A 19,169-nucleotide genomic window follows, 5' to 3' on the forward strand; every position below is an offset into this window, starting at 1 on the left:
TAAAAATTTTAATATACGGGTTTATTCTAACATTAGCAATCGCTCTTTATAATTGATACTTTATGATTTTGAGAAATTTAGGTGTTACAAACGTTTATGCAAAATTCGTTGTATTTGAACTCTGAATAAAATTTGCTAATACTAATAATAAAATTTATATAATTTATTTATTCATATATACATTCTTTACATGCAATTAACAAACTAATAATTTTGTAATAATTATGGCAATTAATAAGTGATGTAACAACATAATTTGTACGGTATTGTACAGTGAATGTACGAAATAAATACAAAATTGTGTATCAGAGATCGTTATTAAATTTGTTGCAAGTAATCATCAATCACTCTAATTATCTTCTCAGATCTTACAATATTTTTCTGCTTCTATATACAATTACGGATTCATATTCCTGTTGCATGTATATCATTGAAAATGTATTTTTTTTTTTTAATAAAAAATATGCTAAATGCTAAACTTACATTAAATATGTTTTACATTATATAAGAAAAATATGCAACATAATTATAACGGAACATTTACATATTTAAATACTATTATTTTTTCATTTTAGGGTAAATTGAGGAAAGACGCCACCCCATTCGTTAAAGTGGCAATAAAAATTATGTATTTGAATAAAATAAAACTTTTTACATTTTTGTACTGTATTGAAAAAATTTCAACCATTGTAACTATCAAATATTATATATTTGGCACTTATTTGTACATGATGATAATGATTATTTCCTTTAAATTCCAAGTGGAACATAAGCTCTCCCATAAAAGTTTCAGTAATCGCTTTAAATTTATATGTATGGGGTGATTAACCCACAGCACCCTGGCATGGTGACAAATAGGAGATACACCTATCAATTTTTAGCATACGTTTCAAATTCGCGTTTGCATGCGCGTGCGGCCACGGAGCATGCGCATGTGGCCACAGAGCTCACAGAGCATCATGCATGTCATGTTGCCGTGGGCCATTTTGATAGTCGCTAGTCGCTACATCACGTCGCTATGACAGGATTCCTAACCTGAGAGTCGTCAACTTTAACGCTAAATATCTTGCTTCGCAGGGCAGACCGCCGCATTTTTCTGCCAGATTCTTTCGTTTCGTATCAAAACTCGTCGAACGAGCATAATTTTATTGATATTCGAGGTGTAGCGCGTATTCTAAATAATTACCCCACAATGTCATCCGTGTCCATCTCGCCGAAACACGCGGAAAGTAGCCTCCAAATTATGGAGAGTTATCTGCACAAGCAACAGCTGACAGACGTCACGCTAATCGCGGGTGAGGGTACCCGCCCTTTACCGGGCTCCGGGATGCTTTTTGTTTTGATAACAACGCACTCTATATGTCAACTGTCAATTGGACTTGTAATGATTATATAATTTTATGAACTTGTGACATCCCATTTCTCATATTTTCTTTCTCTGTTCTGTGCTTTTCTTAGGAAATAAGCGTGTTCCAGCTCATCGATTAGTACTCAGTGCTGGCTCTGAATACTTTGCTGCCATGTTCACAAGCTCTCTGCGAGAGTCGGCACAAAATGAAATAGAATTAATGGAGGTTGATGGAGATACTTTATGGGCTTTGGTTCTATATTGCTATACAGGTAATTCTGCTTGAGAAGATATGTTTCATGTAAGAAAACATTTCACGAATATTAACGTTACGATAAAGGCATTTGCAGATATTTTTTTAAGCCGTTCTTGTTAATTTCTGGATTTCTTGTCAATTCTTGGTGTTTTTGTACACTTGCAGGTTGCATAGAGTTGCAGGAAGATAGCGTACAGACTCTACTTGCAACAGCATGTTTGTTACAATTGAGTCCAGTTATTAAAGCGTGCTGTCAGTTTCTCGTCAAACAACTTCACCCAAGCAACTGTCTGGGCATACGGATGTTCGCCGATACGCAAGGTTGTTCGGAATTAGTTGAATACGCACACGCATACACTACCAAACATTTCATGGAAGTTACAAAAAATCAAGAATTCTTACTGCTATCTGCCGATGAAGTTGCAAAGTTACTTGAATCTGAGGATCTTAATGTTCCTTCGGAAGAAACTATCTTTCATGTAAGACAACTGTTTGTTGAGCGAACCAATTTATATGAAATATTAAGAAGGAGATGTTATCATAGCGATAAGTTTTTTATAGCTATACTATTGATCATAAATATACAAATATGTATTTCTATAATTGTTTGAGCAAATATTTCATACAAATGCAATTAAAATATCTAAGCTGAGATACAGAATAAATAGAATCGTTATTGTTTTATTATTATTTCAGGCTCTAGTGACTTGGCTGGAACACGATCCAGAAAACAGGAGAAAAGATGCCAGTAAATTATTAGGTTTAGTCAAATTACCATTGCTATCACCCGCGGTAAGTTTATCGACAGCTCAATTTTTTACTCGACAGAACTTGTGCATTAGCTCAACTAATAAATCAAAACAGTTTATAGCTGACAATATTGAGAGTAACGAAATGTTCAAAGACCAAAGAATGGCGCAGGAATTAGTAATGGAAGCATTGAAGTATCATTTGCTGCCTGAGCGAAGACCTTTGCTTCAAACAGGCAGAACGAAACCCAGAAAAGCCACTCTGGGTATGTTGTTAGCTATCGGAGGGAAAGACGATAATAATGGTAATTTATTATATCCAAAATGAATTATTTAATATTAATCGCATAACTGATAATTAATCGATCACGATTAATGTAAAGAAAATATATTATGCCAATATTGTCGCACTATTTTACTTTTTTCAAGCGCAATAATTTGCAACGTACTTTCTAGATGTACTATCTATAGATGCATTTTCATTACGCGATAATGCCTGGAGATCTTTAGCAGTCATGAGCTACAGATTAGAATTTGGCGCAGTGGCAGTCGATAAAAAATTGATTATCGCGGGCGGTGTGGAACTTATGGACAACGAGCTTGAAACATCGAACACAGTAGAATGCCTCGATTTATCCACTCTTACGTGGAGCACTCTACCACCTATGAATGTTTGTCGACGAGACTTTGGTATGCGCAAATGCATGAGAATTTGCAAAATTAATGTGCAATTTATTTCATTTATTCATAATCAAACACTGGCAAATACGTTATAATATTTTTTCTCAGGAGTGGCAGTCTTAGGTGGACTTTTATATGCTGTTGGTGGTTGGGGCTGGGGTTGGGGTAGTTGTTGTCTTAATGCGGTAGAGAGATGGGATCCGGGAACAAGTCAGTGGAGTTCAATATGTCCTATGTCCGTACAAAGATATGGAATCGGTGTAGCTGTGCTAAATGATAAGTAAGTCTTTACAAATAAATTATTAAATTTATATGTCATATCTGTTTTCAATCATTTTAATTTTCTTTTTAGTACGTGTCTTCGTATAAATATTATTTTATTAACTTTAAATCCCATTAAATATTAAATTTTTGAAAAAAATAAAATTTTATATTAAATTTTTTATGATGTTTTAGATTGTACGCTGTAGGAGGAATAAATACCAGTAATTGCTTAAATACAGTAGAATGTTACGATCCGCACGCGGACAAATGGACACCGTGCGCACCTATGTCGAAGAGACGAGGCGACGTAGGCGTAGGAGTAGTGAATGGTTGTCTTTATGCACTCGGTGGTCACGACTATTCAGTTACATTCGACTGTGTAGAAAGGTATAAAGCCGCTGTGACATTATATATAAAACTTTCAAGTTAAAACTTTCAAGTTATATATAATGCGATGTAACAATATATAGATATGATCCTAAAACCGATACGTGGACTATGGTTGCGCCAATGAGTGTGCCCCGGAGTAGAGTTGGTGTGTGCGTATTAGGTGACCGACTTATGGCCGTGGGAGGATACGACGGCGAACAATATCTCACACTAGTGGAAGCCTACGATCCACATCTCAACGAATGGGAACCTGTGAGTGTATAAACTATTCCTGTAATCGAATATGGTAAATAGAAATAATTGTAAATGTATTTTGTAAACTTAAACCTTTTTATGTTTATAGGTTGCTCCTCTTAAGGCCGGCCGTGAGGGACCCTGTGTTGTTGTAAAAAATTTCACCATTAACATGTAAATTATTTTTACTAAACGATCAGTAATTGGACTTGCTAATTATGCAATTTATATTTGTAATTACATATGATTTAGGTGTTTCAGAAATATGACAGATTCTGCTCTCTTGTGATATTGCATGCATGTTAAATTAGTCACATTGTTATTTTCTTGAAACAATTTTAGATATATCTACATTTAAACAAGTATTATATTTCTTCTTAGCATGTAACAATTTTTATAGGATTTTTACATTTTCGTACTGTATTGAAAAAATTTCAGCCATTGTAACTATCAAACATTATATTTGACACTTGTTTGTACACGATGATAACGATTTGTTTCTTTAAATCCCAAGTGGAACATAAAGTCTCCTATAAGGTTTCAGTAATCGCTTTAAATTCAGATGTACGGGGTGATTAGCCCACGGTACCCTGGCACGTTGACAAATAGGAGATACACCAATTTTCATCTATATTTTGGACAAATGGTTTAATGTCTTTCCGAAAGACGGAGTTTACTTTCTCCCGAAAGACGAGTTCCCTCCCCCCCCTCCGTTAATTTTTCGTGCGGAAGGGCAGTTTAGATTATTGAAATTCCTATGATCAGTAAACTCGAGCCCAGATTTTTATGATTACAATCCGGCGCTTCAGCCAATAGACTGCCACCTTTAATACCTCCATTTTATATAAATTTTTAGTGCAATGAATAATTGACAATGTTGTAATTTGTCCATCATGTTAATCCACAGATGTCTGTTGTCTATTAAGTAAGACATTTGTGGTGGACGGGGATCTGCGCGAAACGGACGAGTTTTCGATCGTCCATATTTTTTCATTGAACAGAGTATAGAGTATAAGTACAATTTTTAATAAAATATAGATATATACATACACATACATATAAACATGTTTTCTCTTATAAAAGTAACATTGTTTTTTTATAAATGTCTATATTATTTTGTATAGTAAATCACATGTAATAAATTGTATCCAGTTCTATTAAAAATGAATGATATAAACCAAGAATGCTATTGGAGAGAAACAGGAAAAAAAATTAATATTGTAGATATAAATACTTCGAGAGATCGCGAAGTCTGTGCGTGAGATTATACTGACGATAAAAATCAAAATTTAATAAACTTGAAGTTTGATAAAGGAAGAAGAACAAATTTATTTTTCTCATCAAGATAAATGTCTTTATCTACACATGTATGATATACTTGGCGCGAGACACTCTGCCGTGTCTTTTGATACCGCTAGGTATACATTAAATACTTTATCGAGTATTTTTGTCTGCGGCGAGACCGTTGCTCGACTTTATTTTTTGTTTTCGCGGCACTGTACGCCCGTGCGCGCCGGTCGTATTGTACGTACGCCGCGTCGCGCGGTGTTTACAAATTACAAAAACGGTCTCCGCGTCCCGCGCGCCCCTTGCCGCGGCCGCCCGGCGCGCCGCGGCGCGGCGGTCGTTCTCTCTATCTATCACCTATCATTCATGTTTCGATACTCTGACCGACAGTCAAGTCGAGCGATGAGCGACTTCGTGCGTAGCGCTGTTACATTGCGTCTTGCGAGATGTGCCGCGAGCCGCGATAAGTATTATGACGTGATATCGCAGGTATACAGAGAGATGCAGCATATTCTTTGTTAACCGTTGGATTATCCCATTTGCGCCGACTGATTTTCGTCGTTCGCGGCGATTCACGAATATATGGCCGAAGAGCGCTCTGGTCGTGTTGCGCGGCACGCGCCTCCGCGCCTCGCGTAGAAAAACAGGAATCGGAGGTGAGGTGAATGTACAGAATTAGTGACATTAGTGTACGCCGAATATAAAGTTTCTATATTTTCGATGAATGTAGACGTATGTACATACCATTATCGCACACAGAATAAGTGAGAAGACGATTGAAGTGCTAACACGTTTCGTCGCGATTTATTTAACGGACGACGACTGTCTGTCAAAGGATATTCGAACGTCTTCCGAGCCTTCATTGATTTGCGAATATCATTTGGTCGCCGCGCTTTCGTGTTTCGAGAACGCGGCGTAATACGCGAATCGTCGGATCGTCGGTGGAATTTAACGCGTGAACGGAGTGCGCGAATCGCGTGATTTATTTAGAATAACGAGGCGCATACTCGTATAGTGATGCGTGATATGTTATATATATGTGTCGACGTGTCGACCGTTTAATTGCATTCGCATCTGGCACAGAATTTTACGCGATCCAGTTTGTGTCGCAAGCGCTTCTCAGTTCTCAGCGCTTCTCGAGCGTAAGTATATTTTCGAACGGGTCGCTCGTTTCAATTCGGCCGTTGACTCGACTCGCGTTGTACTACCCGCGCGGCACGGGCGTCGCGTCGGTATGAAGTTGCCTGCGTTCAGCGGAGAAGGAAGCTCGGTCAGCTCGGTGTGGAAGTTTGCCGTAGTTACGTCGATCGTTTCGTCTCGGGAGTGCCTAGTAATAAAGTGTCGAGACAGTTAGCGAGCTTCGCTCGCTCGATCGCGAAATATTGGACAGTGGTTTTGTGAGTGTCCTGTGCAACGGGTGGCGTGGAGGAGGAGGAGGAGGAGGAGGAGGCCTGGCAGAGGCATCGGGCTCCGGCGGAGCAACCTTGGGGTATCATTTTTTTATTTTAAAATTAAAATAGTTCTTTCTCTCTCTCACATTTATTTTCGGGCCGTTTTATCTTGATAAGTTTAAAATAATTAAAAGAGAAACCATCGAGAATTCATAATTTATTCTCGTAATAAAGATTTTTCCCGGAAAATAAAATAATTATATTAGTTATAAATCTAATTAAAAAGCGAATTAGAGAGAGAGAGAGAGAGAGAAGCGCGTATATATATATATAAATTATTTTTTAAGCCGTTGATTATTTTGAGCGCCTTTTTAATTTGAACCTTTCATTTTTGTGTTTATACAGAATCATCGTAGCTACGTGGCAGAATAACTCCGCCCGCTGCGCACTGATCGGTGAGTGACGAATTTCTTATAATGGGGTAACAAATCTGTGAATATTAAATGTATATTTATATACGAGTTATTCCCATCTAATAACGCAGATAATTGCGATTTGTCACAAATCCGTTACCCTACCTAAAATGGATGATCGACTAAAAATGAACAGAATAATTCATCCTTAAATTTGATGTCAAATTTATAATAATCCCGCCGTATATGTGGAGTAAGTTATTATGCAAAAAGATAAGATGATTGCTCATCATTTTTTTCAGCGAGAGATGCAATGAAAAATATAACAGAATCTTTAATCCCGTTCTTATTAAAAGTATACATTTATTAAATTCAAAATGATTTAATTAAGGAAATTGAGTTTAATCTCGATGGACTATAAGTAAAGCGATGATGTATGTAGGCTGTGTACGTATACACAGTAAGCTGAATAACATCAGCAATGTTTTATTAGACCACGTAGAAACGAAATAATCTCCTCGGTCAATTATCGTAAACCGATTGATTTTTCGCGTGGAAAACGGTATGTCGTCGTCGCGAACGTTTCCCTTCCCGTATGGTATCGATTTGAAAGGTTCTCGCGCACTGACCGACGGTAAGCCGAATCTCCCGGTCGTCGACAGAGATGTCGCTCGCACCGCTGTCAGGCGGTGCACCGCGCGGTCAGTCGTCAGTCGTGCAGTTTCCCGCGCGCGCCACGTCAGCTGATCGGCGCCTCCGGAGCCCTCCTCCCTCCCCACCCAGTCGCGAGATGTCAACTGCCGCACGCAGGTGGTGCTCGAGTCCGTAATGGCGTATGACGGCTGAGGAGAGCCACGGGTGCGAAACGCGCACGGGTGCTCCGAATTTTTCCGCGTGTCCGCCGACCAACGCCGCACCGCGCGGGGGTGGTTGATCGAAAAGTGCCGCGGCGCGTAGTGTGCACGTGTGCGTGGGGTACGGTGTGGCCGCGTTTAAGATGAGCGCGTCGACCGTCGGCGTGCTGCCGTCGTACCAGCGCCTCGCGAACGGCGTACCGGTGCCGTTGTTCGCGAGACGGTCCTTCCGTCCGCGCGAGAAGTACCTGATCCTCCTGGTATTCGTGACGTTCGGCGTCGTGTGCTTCGGCGCGTTCTTCTACCTGCCGGACTTCCGTAACGGCGGCGCCGCCGTCAACAGTGTCTACCGCGTGTACCAAAGTATGCAGAAGGCCGGGCCGGAGCTTCTGCTGCCGGTGCCGCCGCGCGCCTCCGCCGACGGCGACGGCCTCGAGGACTCGCGCCTGTCCGCGATGATCGGCCATCCGAACGCGGTGCCGCCCGGCCACGAGGGCCGCGATCACCAGGACGTGCACCTCCTCGAGGACAGGCAGAAGCTGCAGGTGCGAATTCGCGCTCTCGCGCCTCCTCGATCTCGACCGATCCTCTCGAACGCCGAGGTTCCCCTCTTATCGTTCGGAAAGTAATTTTCTCTCGCGACACCGCGTCGAATTCCCTTCGGCGAACGGCAGCCCGTCGCGGTAGAGAGCACGGGGGCTGAGACACGCTCCGTTTGCGCGCGCCAGGTCGTGCTCCGTTTGTTTACATACGGCCATTGTAACGTACGTGGCTGACGCACGTGCGCGGACCTCGCCGCGCTGTCACTTCGTTCGCGATTCCGCGTCCCAATGGACGATAACGATCTTAATCCCGTTAACCGCCGTTCGTTTAAGATAAGCGAACCGGATACCACACGCGAATTGGCGAATATTTGATATTGATATTAATTAGTAACATTAGCGTCTAGCAATAATTTAGCGTGATAATCGATCTCGGGGCAACGTGGCAACGTGGTATGATCAACGGCTGGCGTAGTTAACATACGATCATAGATTGCGTTCAATCGTGATTTAAGTTATTAATCTCTTTGCTCCCTCGCGCGCGCGTAGAATGCGCGCATTTTGAGATTGAAACGTGTCGTAGGAGTGTCTCTATTCGCACGTATTGAAGACGGTGCTCGAATTGTTTTTATTTCGTTCGAACCCCATCAGCATAGTTCTCTTTGTATTGCTCATTTTCTATACAATCCTGTGTTTTTCCACCGGATGCAGACATTTTAAAGCGGCTCTCGCATTTCGGTGGCAACGTATAATAATATGATCAACAGCTGGCATAACTCACACCGATCTTTAGATTGCGTTCAAACGCGATTTAAGCTATTAATCTTTTTGTTTTTTCTACGTATAGCGTATATTTTGAGATTGAAACGTCATAGAAGTGTCTATATTTGTACATATTGAAGACAGTGCTCGAATCATTTTATTTCGTCCGGCAATCATTCGAATCTGGAGCGTAGTTCCCTTTTTATTGCTCCATTTTCTACTGTCCTGTGTCCTCTTTCCACCGAGTTTAAACGCATTTTAAAGTGAATATTGCATCTCGGTGCAACGTAATATGATCGACAGCTGGCATAAATCGTACGATGGTAGGTTGCGTTCAAGCGTGATTTAAGTTATTAATTTTTTTGTTTCCTCTGAGAAAATAGCATATTTTGAGATTGAAACGTCTTAGGAATGTCTATATTTGCACATATTGAAGACAGTGCTCGAATCGTTTTATTTCGTTCGACAGTCATTCGAACCACATCAGCGTATAATCCTCTTTGTTCATTTTCTACAAAATCCTATGTCTTTCCGGCGAATGCAGACGCATTTTAAAGCGGATCTCCGCGTGAACTGACACGATCGTTGGAATTCGTCGGGGTCAAAGTCGATCTGATTTCGCTCGGTAAACGGAGATAACGCGATACCGGATATATGTATATATTATCTCTCGGGACTTGTGCTATATACACGCCAATGCCCGAGAAACTCCCGTTCCGGTTGCGAAACTCTTTTTCTTTCACTCAACGTGAGTAGGTCGCGCGCAAGGTCGCGCGGTGATCTTGCCCGTGTATGGCGATGCAGCTGCTGCATCTCCGCGATATCGGTATCCGGATTTACAGGAGCTGAAATTACGTTCGATCGAAATTACTCGGAAAATTTTCCGGAAAAAAATTGCCCCGAGAATTCTGATAGCATATTGAACACTTTCTCGAACACGACAGCTGATTTCTAACGGGTTAGCAATTATTCTTAAAGCAAGAAAAAGAAGGAAATGTTAAATAATATTTAAAGAAAAATGTTTGTTGAAAATATATTGAATTTGATGTGGATTTGGATTAATAAATAAGTTGTTTGTCTTTTGATAAAATTTGTACAAATCGAAATATTGGCTCGAGACGTTAATTGATATACAGATAAAGCGTATTATTACAGTTGTATCCAGCAAATATGATTTTTCTTCGTATACGTGCACGTGACTCGTCCCATTGTTGTTTCCATTCCGTTCTTCTCTTCTCTTTCATTAGGAAATAATAACCTCGTTTTACACGCGCGTTGCACTTTTTTGTCATAAATCAAACGGCATATCGTCGCGGTTGATTTTTTAAAAAGGATTCTGGACAATTTCTATACGATAAATTGCACCTGCATTTGTGGCTAGCAATATATTCCAATTCATTGCTCAAAAACCGAGATGTCGTGGCTATAATCCTCGCGAAATGCAACAACGCGCAACCTTTGTCTCTTAGTATTTATTCCGAGTTTTGGAACGTGGGAAGTGAGTCGGATAAAGACGCATACGTACGAAGCGAAATGTGATCTATCGGAGCAGCGTAACGCGAACGTGCGAAAGAAAAAACGTCCAATGATATAAATAGCATTATCATTGAGTTGCGTCCATGCACGCGCATTCGTTTCATATACATAATAGTTCACACTTCTTAGTTACTTTGAAATAACAATTACCGAGGTATATATAAGGCGAATACATGGAAAGGATTCATATAAAAATATCTATACCGTCACCGTTTTCAATATTCTTTGTTTCTCAACAGACATTTTCTCAAGGAAATATCGTCGCTTTACAATCCTGTGCGAAATAGAATTATTAATGAGATTCAACAGAAACGCGTTATTCTGACGAAAGTAGTTCACGCGTGTTTCCTTCTTTTTTTTTCTTTTCTTTACAACGATGTAACGGGAAGGCGTTCGAGAGTATACGGGCTTATTCAGAGGTAAACAAGGCGAAAATGAGTGTATATACTTCCGTGAAATCTAGATTGCAGGTGGCATGCGTGATTTTCGCGAAAATGCATTGGTCTCTTTCCCGTAAGGAAGAAACTGATCCACATAATCATTTATTTAGCAAACTTATACGGACTCGAGCTCAATAAACTGCGGGCAGTCACATACATTTACATTTATACATATACATATTTTTAGGAATAATAATGTAGTAAACAGTTTAATGAAAAGTATAAGAAACAAGATACTAAATACTGCATCTATAATTCAAAAATACTAATTGTAAAATAAAAAAGAATAAGAATAAGTTAAAGCTTATTTTTTATTTATTTATATATCTTAACTAAAAGCACATAGTCTTTTAAATTTAAAATTTTTTAATGTAGGCTCTCGAGTTGTGTATTTTCGACTAACAGAGTTTGAGCAAGAAATCAGTAATACGTATTTGCATAATTATCGCCGGGTTTCATGAACTAGAGATAGCGAAGTCACACAGTCATGTAAATTCAATAGGTTGTTGTGCTACGCGTTTAAACCAGATACTGATATAAATAATCTTTTAGATTAAAATTATTTGAATTATAAGATATTGTAAGTTTGTTTCTTAGTTATTGTTGTATACATATGTATGTGCATATATGTATGACCATCACTTTTACTAAAGAGATAAATATAAATAAGTATAATTTACATAGTGTTGTTAGAACGGAAAATAAACTTGAAAAGTAAAATGTTCAGACACGTATAAATATGGATATGCGTTTGTTATAATTTTTTTCTATTTTATTATATCTTTATCGACATTTTTCCGAAATAGCAATGATAAATAGCTTTATGATTGAATTGAACTCATCAATTTCTATTTTTGTGCATAAAAATATGATCGTTTTTTGTTCAATTTTTTTTAGTCTGAATAAATATATTCAAATTTGAATTTAAAAATATAATAATACAAACCAGTGCATTTCGACGTGATCATATATGTTGCATTTATTAATAATTACTAATTAAATGTATATATTGTGTGTACGACTTTTTCGCGCATGCCATCTGAAATTATCGCGGAATGCACCTCGATTGCGCGTCGAATTTTTAGGCGAAAATCGACGAGGAGTATCAGCAACAAAAAACATTAGAAAAACCGGACATGGGTGAATCGCGAGTGCGTACAAGTAGTTCCTCATCGTTGATAGTGCACAAGGAAGAAACGATTTTGGTGACAGTGCCACCAGCGCCCGCGGATAAGCTGCCATTAATCGTCGGCGGAGAGGATAAGGACCATATCGCCAGGCAACGAAGGGACAAAGTGAGAGAGGTGAGTTTCCTTCGGTTTAGAGAATATTTGCGAATGGTAAACCATAAAATATATTTGCGAATAAACAACTATAAAGATGACAGACAAATATAAAGATGACAAGACAAATATAAAGATGACTTAAAAGATGACACATATATAACTTGAAGCGCTGCGCTGTGAGTATATCGAATTTTAATTAAATTTTTCTCAATAACATACTTAATAAAAATTTACATTTTTTTAATACTTATATATAGAAGATCATTTCTCTGAAGAAATGAAAGAGAGAATTTCTATGATTATTCTCATATTCGCTTGCCAATGTATTAATTTTTACCTTTGCAAAACACTTATTTATTATAATATTAAATTAAAATTATTTATATTTGTTTTAATATAAAATTATATTTTTATAAATTATATAAGAATTTCTTTCTTTATTTTAAAATATTCTTTAAGACATAAAATATTAATATCACACACATTCGTTATATTTATGATACCATTGTATTTTATTTAACAATATATTAAACGAGTAGTAATTTAAATATATATTTCGTTAAAAGAGAATTAGGATTTAAATTGATTAATTGCATTCTAGCATTATGTTGAGGAAGAGAGAAAAAAACTCGAATTAAATTAGATATAATCGAAATAATCGGAAAAGGATTATGATCTTAGCGATATTTTAAGTTCGCTAAATGTGAAAACGTATTTCTCGTACCAAAATCGCTTTTGCGTTATTTTGAATGAGGAGTTTCCGTTTATTGCGATTTTATAAGTCGACATTGCCAAAACTCGACTATTCAAATCGCATCTTTTCATATAGCTCGCGAAAAATCCCGTGTTGTCTGGCGCATCACCCAAGAAATGTTGTCATTTCCACGTAAACGCGGGAAGTGAGAGGAGCGACTTTTTCGCGATGTGCGGTAGTTTCGCTTTCGCCGATCTACGTCGTGTTTCGCAAAATAATGAACCGGGATTTTTAAATTGACCTCGAGAAGTTCAATCTTCTGGCACAATGCGCCACTCTACTCTCTGCATGCAAATTGCTTCTATAAAAACTATGGGATCATAACGACTTGGTCCGTAAAAAAAGCACCTTCCCACGTTAACTTGCAGATTTTATACATATCTACTGTATACGTGTTGGGAACAATGAGGATGAGTTGCATGCAGAACACATCGTCTTGTGTCTCGAAATTTCTCACTAGCGAGGGACAAAGGTCGCAAAAGCTGTTACTCCAAAAAAATGCTGAGAATTCACACACCAGTTACATCAGCTAGCGAACCGTGGTTCGACATGTATTTGCAAGATCGCAAACCATTGCCAATCAATTATAATCCTTTCTTAGTCTTCGTGCGCCAGAATCCGATTCAAAGTATGATGCGCAATTGGTGAAGGCGACAAATCTTGTATCATCGATGAGATTCTTAAAATCGCTCAAGAATAATGTTCTAGAACTAGAGGTGTTTCATATGAAACCTGAGAAGTCAGATTATACCGAGTTATTTCGCAACGTCACAAGACTGATCCCATCTCGCTTTAGTTGGTATGGCGCTTATCTATTTAAGGTATGAATAAATTAGACGTTTTGTGCGAAACATTCTAAGATATTTAAATTGATAGAAATTTGTTTAAAACAAATTTCACAACTTTTTATTATAGGCTTTTTCTTCAGATATGTCTCAATACAAGAATCTGTTCAATACAACTAGAATACCGGAGTTAGGAAAAGATAGAATCTTTCATAATCCCTCAACCAAACACCTGGTCGTACCGAGGAAAGGTCATTTTTATGCGTTCAACGTTTTGGATGCAAATGACTCCATTCGTAGCCCTAAAGAGATAGCTGCGTGCTTAAAAGCCATTTTGGAAGACGATAGGCCAGCAAATAGATATCCCGTCGGCATTCTTACGTCGTCAGAAAGGGACCAGTGGGCACGGGCACGCTCAAATATGTACATTAATTTATGCAAAAGCGAGCGCTATATAACGCACTCAAAATATGAAACAAAAATTACGTTGTTCTCTAATATTGATAAAAACTATGGCTTATTGCAACTTTTACATATAATCTTCGCCATTATGCTTCAAAAAAAGTAGAATGATATGTCCAAAACGATATAACAGACGATATTCACAGGTACAGAATGGATGCATGTTAAGTCATCTAGAATCGCACGAGTATAATTACAGACATGCAATAATATACCAAATTCACACATTGGTATTTGGAAAATTCTTCTCTTTCTTTCACAATGATTTTATAGATATATGCAGTCATCCCTCTAGAATCTTCTTTATTGGTGACTAAATGTGGAATGGAACATTGTGATCCCGATAACACCACTCTATAGCTTATTCTTTGGTAATTTATACCTTATCGCCCATCTTCACTCCGGATGTCTGAAAAGAAAATTTGTTAACATATAAGTATATATATTCGCTATAGACACGTTTAGTCACATATTATTTTGACCATTTCTCATTACATACTACTTTCATGACACGTCTTAACTTACCATATAAATACCAACGATTAAACCAAAGAGGCCTATAGCTGAACCAAAGATCTCGACTATAAGAATCTTTACGAAAAGGGCAGGGTTAGCCGCGTCGGCGAGAGCAGCGCCGGAGCCAACGATGCCGACTGTTATGCCACAGAAAAGATTGACGAGGCCAACGGCGAAACCAGCACCGAACATTAAGTACCCAGAAAACCAGTTTTGATTTCTGAGCTCTTCGTTGTCGAAAACTGTCGCATAATCAAATTTCTCGAGCATTCCAGATAGAACAATGGCAGTGATCAGGCCATAGACAGCTACAGCCTCGCAGAATATCACAGAAATCAAATTCTTTGTCTTGATTCTAGGAGCTTTCACGCCACCACCAACAATAGACACTCCTGTTGTATAGATACCTCTGAAAAAGACAAATAAATAAGAAATTTTGGCGTAACACGAGTTGAGCCTATTTGAAACTATAATATAAATACATATAACTTACAATGCCGCGCCTACTACGGACAGAGCTACCGACAGACCTATACCTAATGTGCACCACATATGTGGAGAAGTATTTGTCAAGAACCTAAATTAGAAAACAAATATTAGGATCTCTTTACGCCGAGAATTTAATAAGATAAGAAACTACTGATACACAAGACAAATGTATGAACATACCATCCAATGCTAATTTGCTCTCCCTTGCCAGTAAATACATAATACAAAACTGCAACATACGAAATATATAATATATTAAATATATGCATATAATATAGAAAAAGATAAAATAAAAAAAGAAATAATTAGATAAGCTTGACACGAGATTGCTCGCAACGCGATGACATCATACATAGATAATTTGGCAAAAGCAGATCAAACGCATGAAAGGAACGACGATACATTTCTTCGTTTATATTAATTTATCATAATTTACATGTAAAGCATACCTAAAATAAGGATCGTTGCCGAAGCGGTGATCGCGAATGTGTTACCCAATATGTATCTCATCGTCGCGATAGTAAGTCTCGCCGTTCACGCAATTCGATATACGCAAAATCCCACGGTTTTCGAACACGGTCGAAACTTCGGGGAGAAGTCAAAGTAGCCTGGTAGTCCTTTCGTTTCTTGTCTTAACGAATCTTCGATCTCCACATCGAGAAGCTCACGAGAAAATCACGCACACCCGTCACCGTCATGTGACGATTGCTCTGGATTCTAGTAACCGTTGGTGATTTTTTTTTCACTATCGGGAGGGGAAGGGAATGACGCGCATCAGCGAAAATGCGATAATCTTAAGTCTGTTCTTTTTAACTGTAATTGAGATTTGAGGCATTTTCTGCAACCCGAGGATCTCTACCCGAAACGAGACGGACCTCGAGACGGACGTATATATTCGTTGGGCATTGGAAAGATGATAAAGAGCGAAGAGATTACTTGAGTGCAGAAAGTGCAAGTAAAACGAGCTGATGTTCAGATTGCCTAAACTCCAATTAATTTAATCGACGATTATAACTCGACCAATAAAATCGCGGCAAAATTTCTAATTATATAATTTATTCTCAACCTTTTTTAATTTTTCTTTTACGTATTAGATAATAAGATTAATAAATTCTATTTGTCTCTCTCTTATAAAAATAATATTTAATAAGTTAATTCATGAAAGACGTTCTAACAGCGATTTCAATTAAACTCCCATCAATTTAATCGATGATTAATTTAACCGACTGAATTGCTTAAAGCAAAATTTTTAAATTATATAATTTGCTGTTCCCCAGATCTTTTTTTCCATATATTAAACGACAAAAAATTAATATCTTTGTTCATGTTAATAAAAAAGTACAAGTATCAATTGATAATAAGTTAATCAGAGTTTGGTCGAAGTTATCTTAAAAACACTCTTCCATTAAAAACGCGATTATTCACTATTTTGGAGAATCCAATTTAAATTTACTTTATAATTACTGCTAGAAACTACTTTAATTGGTGTTGCGAAATTATAGCAAAAAAATTGCAACAGTTATACATATCTTGTATTACATTTCCTTTCGGTTTATCAAAAGTCGTGGCGGTTTCTTTTACTTTGCTTAAGGATGTATGTCACTTATGTCAAAATAACAGGATAAAGTTGAAATTTACATCAGGAGATTGTGCACTTATATATCCCAATGTATACCCTGTATCCCTGTACTTTGTATATACATATATGTATATAATGTATATATACGTATACATATTTGCCATGCCTCAAAATTGAGTTATATCGAGTTATATATGTAGTATATATAATACTCAAAATTGAAAAATACATAACTCAATTTTAGACAAGTTCTAAAATTATATAATGCTCACTTGAAAGATAACAGATTATTTTATGTGGAAATCGTATCAGCACTTGAAAGTGACTGACGAGATATGAAAAAACCTAACACTTTTTTAATATCATATATGCGTTAATGTCGAGTTAATGTGAGATGTATCTCTCTCTTTCTCTACATTAATATATATTTATTAATTATATATTAAATAAATCAAATTTATTAACGTTTTATATTTATATCTTTGGGTACTATTTTCAATATATCAGTGTGATATTGAGGACTATTGAAGTTGCCATATGATATGACTCCGAGTGACTCGTTATTGAAATATTATATCTGTAATATTAATGTTGATTAAAATGATTTATAAAAATTCGAATTTGCTTCAACATTAATTTGTTTATGTATTATTTTTAAAATTATTCAAAATTATGCGTATTTTATATGAATATTTTTGTTTAAAATGTCTCAGAAATAGCTTTTCTGATACTATAATAATATAATCTTTAAAATATGCAATATTATAGATATATATATATTTAGTTTATTTTATATATAATTTAGTTTAACTTTATTTTATTAGAGAGAGAGAGAGAGGGGGGGGAGGGGATAGAGAGTAGAAGAGAGATAGGAAACAGGTATGTGATTATGAGAATTTTCTGCTTTAAAAATTACTGTAAAATTCCGTTAATATGTATATTTTTAGAATTGCTATAAACGATTGAACTAAAATTTACTACATGGCAGTGTAAGCTGATAATTGGTTATATTCAGATAGATATTCCATACGATATCGGCATACGCGAGGTCGATTTTATTTAATTCCGTTTATCCACCTTTCGTTTTGTTCTCTTTTCTGAACTAAATAAAAATGCATGGAATTCGCAGTCTCGTTTCGATTTGCAATTTTGCGGCGGTATCGATTGCGCAATTTTATAAGCGCGCATGTTATATTTTAATTGGGAAATTGTGCGTTTACGGCAAAGTTTTAATTACCCCATCCTCGATATAAAGAGATAATACTTCAGTCTTTTTTTTCCTTTTTTGGGGGGGAAACCGGAAATTGCGATTGTAATCGGCGCGCGCACTAATTCGAGTACGGCAAAAAAATAATGACCATCAATCGGCGACGCGCACATACGGTCTAGCAATTAGGTTTGCACTGCATTCGTGTACGAATCGTTTGCCATTCGTCATTTGATGTGAGATAGAATTTGAAGTCACGCGATATCCTGTGCAGTGTGCTAGTAGCAATAGTGTGTGGTAATATAAAATCACGCAATTTGCCGTTGCTCTGTTACAATAACTTCTGTCAGGAAAAACCGTACTTTTGTTACGAATATAGAACAATTTACGATAGAGCGCATTTTCTACGGTAAATTTTATGGTGGAATTTATAAACGTGCTATAGGTATTTTTTAAATACGAACACATATTTCAAAGTGGCATATTATATTCAATTTGATCGTATATTTCTTTCAAATTGAAAAGTATTTTATCTTGTAATGATGTTCGAAATAATGTGCTGTATTGAAATTCGTTGTATAGAGATTTATTTGTCTTATCATGTGTATTTGTGATGTTTCCGCTGATAATATAGTAATATGCGTAAAAAGTGTCGCAAGATTGGTTACGAGTTGTTGTTTTGCATTCATTCGTCCTCGTCTTCTGATTAGGTCTGTTCATTTCGAGAGTGCTTTCGTCTTTTTTTTCATGTAAAAACACTTACCAGCGTTGCTATTATCGTTTGACTAGATATTTTTGCCAGCTTTTTGTAAAATAATAATCTTATACACATGTTAATAGCTGTAAAATTCTTGTTTGGTTCACAAGTGTCTATACAGTGTACCAGATCGCTAATTTCGGGCTTTTACTATGGAAAAACTGTGATTGGCTGGCAGCCATGTTAC

General features: G+C 37.2%; 3 protein-coding genes across 3 annotated transcripts in view; 2 read left to right on the plus strand and 1 right to left on the minus strand.

Annotated features, from left to right (window-relative positions):
• Window positions 1-986: 986 nt before the first annotated feature.
• On the plus strand, window positions 987-4,401 carry LOC143895526 (kelch-like protein 5). The gene is made up of 10 exons (XM_077402722.1): window positions 987-1,295; window positions 1,459-1,620; window positions 1,770-2,083; window positions 2,301-2,396; window positions 2,469-2,658; window positions 2,810-3,043; window positions 3,143-3,314; window positions 3,491-3,685; window positions 3,769-3,940; window positions 4,032-4,401. The coding sequence occupies exons 1-10, from the start codon at window positions 1,193-1,195 to the stop codon at window positions 4,098-4,100; spliced, it is 1,707 nt and encodes a 568-aa protein (XP_077258848.1). The 5' UTR covers window positions 987-1,192; the 3' UTR covers window positions 4,101-4,401.
• Window positions 4,402-7,812: 3,411 nt separating this feature from the next.
• LOC143895636 (mannosyl-oligosaccharide alpha-1,2-mannosidase IA-like) overlaps window positions 7,813-19,169 on the plus strand; it is a 301,183-nt gene continuing 289,826 nt past the window's right edge. The window contains exons 1-2 of the mRNA XM_077402944.1: window positions 7,813-8,412; window positions 12,233-12,451. Coding sequence (XP_077259070.1) covers window positions 8,011-8,412; window positions 12,233-12,451 — 621 coding nt within the window. The 5' untranslated portion in view covers window positions 7,813-8,010. The remainder of the gene's footprint in view (window positions 8,413-12,232; window positions 12,452-19,169) is intronic.
• LOC143895467 (V-type proton ATPase 21 kDa proteolipid subunit c''-like) lies at window positions 13,940-16,178 on the minus strand. The gene is made up of 5 exons (XM_077402578.1): window positions 15,889-16,178; window positions 15,620-15,668; window positions 15,444-15,527; window positions 14,960-15,359; window positions 13,940-14,843 (listed from the first exon to the last, which is right to left on the minus strand). Exons 1-5 carry the CDS (start codon window positions 15,947-15,949, stop codon window positions 14,811-14,813), a joined length of 627 nt encoding a protein of 208 aa, XP_077258704.1. The 5' UTR covers window positions 15,950-16,178; the 3' UTR covers window positions 13,940-14,810.

Source organism: Temnothorax americanus, unplaced genomic scaffold, assembly GCF_048541705.1.
Source record: "Temnothorax americanus isolate GAGA-0224 unplaced genomic scaffold, ASM4854170v1 Scaffold16, whole genome shotgun sequence".
In the NCBI taxonomy this organism is placed as follows: domain Eukaryota; kingdom Metazoa; phylum Arthropoda; class Insecta; order Hymenoptera; family Formicidae; genus Temnothorax; species Temnothorax americanus.

Coding starts and splice junctions, on each gene's coding strand:
- LOC143895526 (XM_077402722.1), top strand. CDS start 1,193: ATGTCATCCGTGTCCATCTCGCCGAAACACGCGGAAAGTAGCCTCCAA. Junction 3,686..3,768: donor ACATTCGACTGTGTAGAAAG/GTATAAAGCCGC, acceptor AACAATATATAG/ATATGATCCTAAAACCGATA. Junction 3,941..4,031: donor ATCTCAACGAATGGGAACCT/GTGAGTGTATAA, acceptor TTATGTTTATAG/GTTGCTCCTCTTAAGGCCGG.
- LOC143895467 (XM_077402578.1), bottom strand. CDS start 15,949: ATGAGATACATATTGGGTAACACATTCGCGATCACCGCTTCGGCAACG. Junction 15,528..15,619: donor GAGCAAATTAGCATTGGATG/GTATGTTCATAC, acceptor TTTCTAATTTAG/GTTCTTGACAAATACTTCTC. Junction 14,844..14,959: donor TAATCGTTGGTATTTATATG/GTAAGTTAAGAC, acceptor TTTTCTTTTCAG/ACATCCGGAGTGAAGATGGG.